The sequence below is a fragment of the Euprymna scolopes genome, chromosome 22 (assembly GCF_053919585.1).
Source record: "Euprymna scolopes isolate OS-2025 chromosome 22, ASM5391958v1, whole genome shotgun sequence".
Lineage (NCBI taxonomy): Eukaryota > Metazoa > Mollusca > Cephalopoda > Sepiida > Sepiolidae > Euprymna > Euprymna scolopes.
Window position 1 is genome coordinate 115,947,358 of NC_136503.1, and position 12,251 is coordinate 115,959,608.

Below are 12,251 nucleotides of genomic sequence, written 5' to 3' on the forward strand. Positions count from 1 at the left end.
AAATATGATTTTATCACAACACTTGAATTGAATGAACTAATCTTAATTTAGATGTGTCAATGTATCTCAGTTAGAAGCTCTGTCAGTCAGTCTCTCAACCTCACACTTAATGTTGCAGCAATATGAGTCATCTGCTTTTTCATTTGAAATAATTATTGATAGAGGCCTGCAATAATGTTTACAATCCTTATTTATTCCACATTTGGTTTGATTTTATTTCTCTTTCTCTCTATCTCTCACTTTATCTTTCTCTTTTCCACTATTTTCTTTCTTTCTCTTTTCCACTATTTTCTTTCTTTCTCTTCTTTGCTCCGTCACATTTTGTTTTACTTTGCTTTGTCTCTCTTATTCCCTCTCTTTTAAAATGTTAATTTTGTCATACTTCAAATGATTCATGAATTGGGAAGGTAGAAGTCTTTTGTTTCATTAATGAACGTCTTCTTGTATCCTTTAAAACATAAGTTGCTACTTTCAGTCATGACAAAATGAGGTATTTTAAATTAACACCCTTCGTATTATTTTTAATTAACACCCTTCGTTACAATTTTTGATTAACACCCTTCGTTACAATTTTTAATTAACACCCTTCGTTACAATTTTTAATTAACACCCTTCGTTACAATTTTTAATTAACACCCTTCGTTACAATTTTTAATTAACACACTTCGTTACAATTTTAGATTAACACCCTTCGTTACAATTTTAGATTAACACCCTTCGTTACAATTTTAAATTAACACCCTTCATTACAATTTTTAATTAACACCCTTCGTTACAATTTTTAATTAACACCCTTCGTTACAATTTTAGATTAACACCCTTCGTTACAATTTTAGATTAACACCCTTCGTTACAATTTTAAATTAACACCCTTCGTTACAATTTTAATTTAACACCCTTCATTACAATTTTAGATTAACACCCTTCATTACAATTTTAGATTAACACACTTCATTACAATTTTAAATTAACACACTTCATTACAATTTTAGATGGTTTCGCCATTAATCACTCACATTTCTGATGTTGAGGTGATTGCTATAAATTCGTTGGATCATTCTATCACTCCAGAAAGTACCTTACGCAATCCTCTATCTGTATAAAAGACGCCCTAAATTGGATTACTGCAGCTGTATACTTAGAAATGCAACTAATAGTACTCATTCTTACCTTGACAAACTACAAAATCGACTTTGTAATCTAGTGGAGAGGGGGATATTCTCTTCTCTTCTCTTCTTTACAGCTCTTTACTTCACTGGAAACACATTGGTAGTCTTTCCCTACCATTGTTTTCTTGACTGAGCTCCAATCTCTAGTGCGTACACCCCCCCCCACTATAAAACATTCACTCAGCAAAACTCGTCTATCTACAATCACTATAAAGAATTTTCCTTTTTGCCTCTGTAACCAAATGGAATTTTTGTGAACAGATTTTATTCCCCATGATTTTTATCTGTGGAACACGATACCATGGGGCTACTTACCAGCTAACTACAATGGAGTTATCTTAAAGTCCATTGTTAACAACTACTTGTCAAGCCGTCTTTAAGAAATCTAATACTTCCTAGTCAAGCTATAAATTCCATTTTTTCCCGTCATAAAACTGTTCATCATCTAAGTGACAATCTCATTAATCTTTATCCTCGATTGACTTTTGGCCTTGGTAAGTAATGGCACATTACTATACAAAAGGATTTTCATGGCTAAAAATATAATAAAAATATGCATTGAGTGGATGCGTAAGAATAATCATGTTTTTCTTTTCTGTGAAAGTTTCTATCTTCGTTTTTCATTTTACTTCGATAAGTTCTCAGAGATCAAAAGGCCTTTTCCTGTCTGAGACTAACACTCGATTTTTTTATGAGATACATTGATGACGGAGTGTTTTTTTTAAGGTTTTTCTTTATTTCACCAATGTTTAGTAAATAAAGCAATGAATAATATTTTTTCCTCTCCTCAAATAAACCAATTAAATATGTTGTTTTATTTTTCCTGTTGTTTTTGCTTGGTTTTGCTGGATCAGAATTCATCTGGTCTGGTGAAACATTCAATTTGGTGTTGTTTTGTTACATGCAGTAGAGAAGCTGCACCATATCTTGTATTAGGCAGTGTGTACTTATGTTTGAAGAGAGGTGTCTTATTTGGACTTTAATCACTAAGTTATTTTTAATATTTGGTAAGCGTTTACTTGTAGTGCAAAGTATTCTTGCAATCTCCAGTACTAAGAGACCCAAGACACTGGAGCATAGGGTCTTGTAGGCATTCAAACTCCCTTTTCTAGGAGAGAACTTAAAATGCTCATCTGTTTTTCTTTAAATTTATATTAAGGGGGAGTAACTACTTTACACTTGAAAGAATTATCTCCCTTATGTACGCTGTTTGTTTTTGAACTTAAAAATTGAAAGCTCGGAATTTCTTCTTTTTTTTTTTTTATCCTGTTTTGGTAATCTAGAAATCCTATAAAGACCAATATGTATTTATTTATGTAGATATAAATGTAAATCCGTTCCATAAAAGTTAGCAAAACATAGCCCATGGATGAAATTATTTCAAATGGTAAAGCAAGTCAGAAAACCTCTGCCTCTTGAAATGAATTTGAAAAGAAATTTTCCATTCTAAATAATTGGCGTTTTATTTTATTTTATTTTATTTATTTATTTTTTTTATTTTGTCATTAAAAACGATCATTTTATATATGTAAAAATGAAATTACTGATGTGATTCTAGGATTTTTTTTTTTTTTTTTTTAGGAATATTAATGCAAACACTGAAGCATAATTTATTTTTGCTATTATTGATAGACGGTCTATAATAATGTGTAAATGAATTACGAACATCATCCCCCTCTTTTTTTCAGAGGGCTGAATGTATATTGTAAATAGTACTTACGTAACAAATAAATGTATAAGAAAAACAAATGAGGAAATTATTGAAAACAAATGAGGAAATTATTGAAAACAAATGAGGAAATTATTGAAAACAAATGAGGAAATTATTGAAAACAAATGAGGAAATAATTGAATCTAATAATATTGAAATGCCTGTGGAATGCATGTTGCGTTGCAACGATTGTGTGAAAAAAATGCCTCAACAACGAAAGCGCGTTCCAACTTCGTCCACTCCATGATGCTCACTGGTCCACCCTGTACAAACAAATCAAATTGATTTGCAACAGCTGCTGTTTCATTTTTATAACGAGCTGCACCAAACCCGGCATTGCTTAGGATCCATTACATGTAATTTTGTTTTGTAAATATTTCTGTTCTATGACCATACTAATTTTTTTGTTCAATTCAGTATCTAAGCTGAAAAAAACAACAACAACAAAAAACAAATAAGGAACGCTAACTTATATTTTAAAAATAATAAGCGTTATTCCCCATAGCTGATTTTTCTTTTTAGGTGTTTGTCTAATAATATCTCCATATGAGCAAACTATTGAACAGGTTATTTTATTTTATTTATAAAATTGCAGGAAGGTTCATTAGTGCTAATAACATGATACAACAATAACAAATGAAAATTGGCTCATCAGAATCAAAGTTTCATTTGTAAGCTTAAATGCTATCTAAGTCCAATATTTCAAATCAAGACAACATAATTTTATGTAATTGTATAATTTATTATTTATGATGTAATTTTTATTATTTATGATGTAATTAAAATTCAATCTTATCCTGCAGAAGTGTTTCGATAAATAAAGACAAAATATTATTTGAGTTGAGAAGCTTATCCATCAGTTAACGCTGAATCCATCTGTTAATGCTGATTTTTAAAAATAATTAACGAGTTCATACTGATTTAAAAACAAAAAATAATTAACGAGTTAATGCTGATTTTTTAAAAAATAATTGTTTGCTGAAACAATGTTGGATTATCATGCTGGTAAATTAAAACAATCGTTTTTTTATTTTTCTTCAAGTGAGGGTCATATCCGCACACTTGAAGGATGCATCCTTGATGCCCTGGTACAACACAACAAGTTGGCAGCGCAGACAGATACGTAAGTATATATAAAAATTAGTATACATACTCCTGCCAATTCATCTGTTTTCTGGAATTGATCTTGTTTAATGTTTTTAATTTATTTAATTTTTTTGTTTTGCAATCATTTTTTTTATCTTTTTATATTTTTTTGTAAAAAGGTTATTCTTTCATCATTTGGTCTCCATTTCTTTTTTTTGATATGATTTTATTAATCAGAAATTGATATAAAATTCTATATATGTGAAATATATGTATTTTTTTTTTTACACGTTCACACTTGTTCAAATATTGTTAAAATTTTAATAGAATATATATATATATATATATATATATATATTCAACTTCAAATGTTTGTTTTTCAGTGATTTGTATTTCAAATGAAATTCATTTATTATTTTTGTAAATGAATTTTCTTTTATATACAGTGGCTGGCCATAAGTCTCTCTGAAGATAATTACACGATGGGGGAAAAAAGCAACTATTATTTCAGAATAACATAAAATTAATACTTTAATGAGACATGGCTGCTGGAATGAGAACAATTTACCCCCGTGGATTAAATAAAGGGTTCAGTTCAAAATTCCATATAGTTTCCCAAAATGTCAAGAAAAATGTACCTAAATAAGGTTGAAGGTTATATCAACCAAAACATTGCGACTGTAACAATCACGATGAGTTCTAAAAATGAAGTAAACTTTATTGATTATAAAAATAACGAGTTATGTGTAGACACTGCAGTTTAGAAAGAAAATGGCTGCTGAGTTCTTAGAATGCATCAAACAAATCTTGTAAAATAATGTTTATGACAATTATTTCATGCGGATTGAAGTAATAACAATATTCTATCATGAAGCTGTCTGACAATTTCAAAATGATTCAATGGATTGTCAAGTATCAGTTAATTATCAATTCTTGGAGATGTAAAATCTGTAATTTACTATGTGCATTGAACTGTTATTCAAAGTCAATTGATGGTTGGAGATGGAAATGTTCAAACTATGGATTTTTTTGTTCAATACAAAAAACTATTTTTTTAAATGAAGCAAACTTTTCTTACGAACAATTATCTTTATAATTTGTATATGGAATGAGGATTTCTTACAGTGTTTACATAAAATTCAAATGCAGCAACCGTTTTCTTTCTAGGCTACTGTGTTTACTCATTACCCAAAAAAGATGGAGAACATCATGTTTGAATTGTGAGCACATGCTAAAATAATATAAAAAACTCTATTGTTTTTTTTTTCTAGTGATTATTTCAGCATATTTTAAGATGACAAGCGTAATACTAAATAAATTTTAACTCAAAATGGTTCCTCATTTACTAATATTTAACAAAAACAAAATAAAACAATATTTATTGCATTACGTTGTGGCCACTAAACTGCAGTTGTACCTGTATGTTTGTATATATATATATATATATATATATATATATATATATATATATATATATATAAGGTGCTCAGGGTTGTTGTTAACGAAATGGGTAACATGTAGTCAAATAATTATTTTTGGCAGGACTTATGGCTGATCCTGTATATAAAAGTAAATGTAGTTTAATCTAAAAATCTGAAAGTATTGTAATTGGCAAAGAGATTTTTCAAGTCAATGTAAAAAAAAAATTTTTATTGAAAAAAATTAATAGAATTTGGGTTTTTGGTATTTTATTTCCAAAATAACAAAAATAATTTTTTCAGTCTTTTTTAAATATTGATTCTATTTTTGTGTCAGTTTAATATTTTTTGTCATAATTATATAAAAATCTTTAAGAAAAAAGAATTCTGTACATTTCTTTGATATTTTTCTTATTGCATATAAAAAATTCAGTTTTGTATATATTTGTATTTTTTTTTTTGTTAAAAAAGCATAAAAAATAAAATTTGAATATGTTTAATACAAATTTAAAAATGTATTTTAGTAAAAAAAGATTGAGATATTTTATTTTAATTTTATTAATTTAGAAGTTATATAAATAATTTTGTAAAATTTCACTTTTATCTTTTTTTAGATCACTTATTTTATGATTTTTAGAGAATTAAGATCATTTTTGTAATAATTTCTCATTAAATTATGGTCTCAGTATTTTATTTGATTTTTAGTATATTTAAACAATTTTTATTTGATTTTTAGTATATTTAAACAAATTTTATTTGATTTTAGTATATTTAAACAAATTTTATTTGATTTTAGTATATTTAAACAATTTTCTTTTGATTTTTAGTATATTTAAACAAATTTATTGGAGTTTTAGTATATTTAAACAAATTTATTTGAGTTTTAGTATATTTAAACAATTTTATTCGATTTTAAACAAATATGTTTTAATATTAATAGAATTTGGGTTTTGGTATTTTATTTCTGAAATTATGAAAGTGATTTAAAATTTATTTTTAAATCACTTTCAAATGTGAATTTTTTTGTCATTTAAACTTTTTTGTCATGATTATTTATACAAACATCTTTAAGAAGAAATCATTTTTTACATTTTTTTGTCTTCTAATTTTTGATTGCACAATTTTCAAAATTTAAAATATTCTACTCTTGTATATATGTGTATATTTTTATTGTATATGTTTAAATAACATACATTGAAAAAAATAATTTTGAATATTTTTATTGTATGTGTTTAGATAACATATGTTTGTGCATGTGTGTGTATATATATATATTTACTCATGTTCACCCCTTACAAAGCATATCACCACATTTTTTATTGTATATGTTTAAATAATATATATTGAAAAAATGATTTTGAATATTTTTAATGCAAATTTTACAAATATGCTTTATATATATTTTTTAATTCCATATTTTAGTCTAAAAATTACAAAAGGATATTTTTGTAAAATTTTTATAAGTTGTTCTCATCAATTAACAATAGTGATTTTCATTGGATATTTTTTCTAGATTTCATAATTCTTGAGTTTATTAGTTTATCCATTTAATTTTTTTTCCTGTACCAATATTTTTAATTTTGGGCATTTTTATCAACAATTTTCTTCTATTTAAAGAATTTTTTAATTTTTAAATGTATTCTCTAAAAATATTGTTAAAAGATATTTTAAAAATTATTAAAAAACTTTTTTTGGTTTTGTGAAACTGGTAAATTGTTTGAGAATTTTGAAATGTTTCTTCTGAAACGATTTTTTAAAAACCTCCATTTATTGAAGAATTTTTTTAAAAGGAAAAATGTTACCCCAAAAGATTGGAATACTATTTTTTTAATATAAAATTCAACACGAATTCTAATTCTTTAGTTTTTTTATTTGCGTAAAAATGTACAAAAACAAGTTTTTTTTATTGTCATACAAATTGTTGTAGGCATAAAAAATGATTACAAAAAGCTAAAATTAAAAAAAACAAAGCCTTTCATTGTGAATGTTATGTTATTCTGAGTTATTATTATTATAATAAGGATTGAACCATGAACCCTCAGAAGACAATCACTTAGGATTGATTGTTAATCAAAGCCTTTAATTGTTATTAATCCTGCGGACCTGTGATGTAACAGTTAAAGGGTTATAGTCAGCTAATGTACTTCCTAATTTGAGGCTACTACCAGAAGTGGTGACAAGGCAAATCAGTTCCTTCCCTTTTTCTCTCATACCTATATCTCCCCTGTACTCTTACGTTTTTCCAATCATTTTTGTTTTATGCAATAATCAGTGAAAAGTTGTTTTTTCAGTTTTATTTAAAGAATTATTAAAATTTGTTTTATTTTTTTAAAGAATTATTGAAAACAATTTCAAAATCTTTTTAAACAATTTTGGGAATATTATGTATTACGTTTTTTTTAATGGATATGAAATTTTGTTATTTTGATTTCAATAATTTTATTTTTTATGCTTTCATAAATATATATTTATTATATAAATTCAATAAAAAAACTTGTTTTTAAATAAAAAAAATGTATTTTTATAATTTCATAAACATATTTCATAAACATATTTCTTATAAAGTTTAAAATAAAAACTTATATTTTTAAATTTTTTTATTTAAAGTGCAAATAAAGACTAATTGTGTTATTTTTAATTGTATAATTTTGTTAAATTTTATTGTATATTTTTCAATAATGTCACCGTTTCCGATAGCGCTCCACTGGAAGTTAGAAAGTATGTTAGCTGATTATAACCATAAGTTAAAAAGTACTGATTAATAATGAGTACTACACGACAGTCATCTGGAAGTTGCAGGTTCAATTCTTACTACTGGAAATAATAACTTAGCATAACATAAATTTGTGGTCATAGGTGATGGAATGAGAACAGTCTACCCCTGTGGATTAAATAAAGGGTTCAGTTCAAAATTCCATATAGGTTTATGTTTTCGACAAGATGCACTTGAACATGATGCTGTTTTGAATAGAATAACTCAGATAAGAATAATAGTCCACATAATCTAAATTATTTATCAAAAAAATTCCTTTAAAATTTTTAACTTATTTTTTGTTTTTTCATTTCGATATGTTTTTCTAAATGAAAATATATTTTGAACATGTGGATCACTGAATGTCCTTTTTTTTCTCTATAAAATCTTTTTACCTTTTGAAAATATAAATCTCTTTTCAAGAAAAACATTATTTTATGAATGTTGGATTTGAAAAAAAAGCTTTTTCAACGAATCAGAAATATTGTATTCGTCAAATCAAGGAAACTTATTTTTATCATTTTTTTTTCATCAATTTGTTTATTTAATTTGTTTTTCAAAGTTCTTTTTAATTGAAAAGATTTTGTTGTGAATTTTTTTTTTAAATAAAGAAAATATTTTTCTACATGACAAACAAATGAACAGAGCTTCTAAAATACTACTGATGATCCCAGCATGACAAACTAAGGAAAATAATATTTAAAACTCAAGTGTGACAGACTAATCGACCAATTGACTGGCAGATTCTTAAAAGATGCTTGGACGCATCTCTAATATGAACAAAGTTTTTAAAAATGGAAAAAAATGTATATAAAAAAATCCCATTTGTGTTTAAATAATCCAAGGGAAATAATTCATGTGAAATTTTATTTATTGGTTAATATGTAGACACAGCAGCCTAGAAAGAAAATTACTGGCATTTCAGTATTCAGGAACATATTTTTTTTTTTCAATAAAGAAATGGTCTTTAAAATGAATTTTGAGGGGAAAAAAAATGAAAAACAATCTATGGATGCTGTTTAATTTTATTGCAGACTTTTAACTATTTTTTCCTTTTTAAAATAAGACAACTAAAAAAAAGGATTATATTGAATAAATTCAACATTACTCTTAAACAACATAAATTCTATTTTGATGTAAAGAATTATTTGATGATAATAAATTATCTTGAAGAAATCAGATGGAGTGAATTGGCCAGAATGTTCTAAATGAACTGACATTGACCTCTGACCTTCATTGTAAAATGATCACCAAAACTTTGCCAACAAAAAGTGAAATCAAAAAATAGAATAACGCACACACACACACACACACACACACACACACACACACACACACACACACACACACACACACACACCTCGACATGTCTATGCAAATTCATGTATGCCTAAAATGACATGCGTACATACGCTTGCAGCGTGCACTTGAAGTGACAGTATACAGAACTGATGTGCACACACCTGAAATGGCTTGATTATTTTTCACTTTTACAATTATCCAGGGGAGAGTACCATGCAAAAATTTTTGTCATTTCATCTTCATGTTGAGAAATTTGAGTTCAATGTCTGTTTTTTGTTTATTAATCAGTTATGAAAAAGTCACTCAAGGATAAGAGTGAATGAAATGGATTTTCAACTAAATGGAGAATATTATGAGAGGATTGAAAATAATAAAAAGAACAAAATTTGATAACTTTTGAGGATGATTTATGAAAAATATTTGTTGACGATTATATTGTAACCTGCAGTGAAGCAATTCCTTGGTAACATGTTTTAGAGATAGGAAGTAATAAAAATAACACCTACAAGATATCTAAAAAAAAAAAAAAAACGCATGGCACCGGGAATGAAAACAATCTACTTTGAGGATTTAATAAAGGTTTCGTTTTGGAATTCACAAAAGTTTAACAACTATGATGAAAGACGTTGTGAAGAAGGTCATAGAGTATAAAAGCTGAAACTTTGTGAAAACAACAACAACAACACTCATCCAAAACTAAAACAATAAGACCTCAGATTTCAAATACGGCATCAATCAACATCTGAAATGACTTTATGACTCAATTATTTCAATGACTTCAACAAAACTGATTCTCCCTGAAACACTGTTTTGTTTTGGGACTAAAATGATGTGGTTGTTGATTGGACAAATCTTGTGGAGTTCACTTATTTTTTTTTTCACCATAATTATGACATTGGATATTGATAAAGAAAATCCCAAATACATGAACTGACATACTCATGCAGGCGGATTACAAAGCTGAATTTAAGGTGTCGTTCAACTATACAGAAAATGATATACATCAAGTGACAGGCTGACTTTTGTCTACTTTGCGGATGACTGTGCAGGTAAGCGTTTTTCATTTTTTTGCTTTTTTATCTTATAAATTCTTATTATTTTTCCCCTTTTCCTTTTTGTTTTTTTCTTTTTACTATTTTCCCTTTTTCTTTTCCTTGCTTTTCTTTTTCCTTTTATATTCTTTTTCTGTTTTCTTTGTTTTCATTTTTTTATATTTGATTTTTTTCTTGTTTTTCATGTTCACTTTTTTCTCCTTTTTTCTTAACCTATTGTATCTAAAACAGATTTATGACAAAAACGAGATAACCTCTATTGCACAGTATGCTCACCAGAGCAAGTAATGGAGAAAATTCTATATTTCGGCAAAAAAATTATCATCTAAAAATGTTTGTTGGGATTTGCATTTAATTCTCTACATGATATACAAAAAAACAAAAAAACGGTTTTAAAAGGTTTCATAGGTCTGCTGTTGAATTTTTTTATTTTAGCATATTCAGAAAAATTAATGTTTTGACGAGTTTGGACCAAAATCATCACCTGGGAAGAATATTTTCTAGCATTACGATGTGGACCAAGATTGAGACCACGAAAACCAACTCGGAACATAGGTTTTAAATGCAGTGAAAAAAAGGGGGTAAGATACAGAGAAAAGTGGTGACATAAGCAAGACTTACTTATCAGGTGGATATCGGTAAAGTCCCATATTCCTGATAGTACTTTGCTCTCGATTAATATAGTTTTTGGAAAAGTCCATCAGTGGGTAGGTCCCATAACACATTATTTTTATTTAATTTTCCACAAAAGATTTTTTTTTAATTAAACTCAATTTTGAGTCTCTTGCCTAATTTTACAAAAAAAAAAAATAGATATTTTTCTTTGAAATTAAACTATTTTACAAGCATTGATGGGGGGATGTCATCAAATTTTCAAACCATTTGTCAAAATTTGATCCAATGTCCTAAAATCATTAATTAACTAAATTTTAGGAAGAATTGACTTTCAAAAGCTCACAGCTTTTTGCAAAAGAAAAAAAATAATAAACCTGATTTTGTATTTCTTGGAAAAATTTTAAATTCTTAGGATTTTTGCATAAAGTATTTTTATTGTCTGGAAATTATATTTTTGTCTTTATGCTAGAAAACTGCTTAAAATATTGTTTTTGTAATATAAATTCAAGAAAAACAGTGTTTTGTGTTCTACATCTATAGAAAGATGCAATATTTGAAAATCTTAGTTTAATGTGCTTTTGTGAAAAATGCACCATAAATTTTTAATTGAACTTCAAACAGCCATAAAATCCTTAAAAAATGAAGTCTTTTTTTTCTAATTTAGTTAGTTTAAATTTTTAAAAAAATAATAGCTTTAAACTAATCTGCTGATTTTCAAAAAAAAAAAAAAAAAAAAAATTTTCCACTCCTGAACACACCATATTTTGTGTTAAAAAAAAAAGTCTGAAAAAAAAAAGCAAACTGAATCCAAAGATTCTTCAGACTACTTTTCGCATCTTTAGTGTTATTAAAACGTTTCGGTTGATGTAACCTCTGACATTCTTCAGGTGTATCGTGTTAAACTCGGGACCCACAATGCAATGGATTAAGTACTTTATAAAATTCAGTTGTAAGTGACACTCTTCTGGAGGTTGAAGGTTAAGAATACTGTTCCAAATTTCTACTTAGTCATGGCTGATGGAATGAAAGCATGCTATCTCAGTGGATTAAATAAAGGGTTCTGTTCAAAGTTTCATGCAGACGCCTGAGTTCAATAAAATACACCTGAAAAAGGTCAGAGGTTACATTTACCGAAATGTGCAAATA

At 26.9% G+C, this 12,251-nt stretch overlaps 1 protein-coding gene and 1 long non-coding RNA gene across 4 annotated transcripts in view; both read left to right on the top strand.

Moving 5' to 3' along the window:
* Positions 1 to 12,251, top strand: part of LOC145243682 (integrator complex subunit 13-like) — a 1,170,185-nt gene that overhangs the window by 20,093 nt on the left and 1,137,841 nt on the right. The window contains exon 4 of the mRNA XM_080106736.1: positions 3,923 to 4,003. Within this exon, the coding sequence (XP_079962862.1) occupies positions 3,923 to 4,003 (81 nt within the window). The remainder of the gene's footprint in view (positions 1 to 3,922; positions 4,004 to 12,251) is intronic.
* Positions 7,085 to 12,251, top strand: part of LOC145243684 (uncharacterized) — a 701,194-nt gene continuing 696,027 nt past the window's right edge. The window contains exon 1 of one of the 3 annotated variants that reach the window (XR_013862938.1): positions 7,085 to 10,487. This is a non-coding gene — a long non-coding RNA (uncharacterized LOC145243684). The remainder of the gene's footprint in view (positions 10,488 to 12,251) is intronic. The other 2 variants (XR_013862937.1, XR_013862936.1) reach the window with 2 other exon arrangements.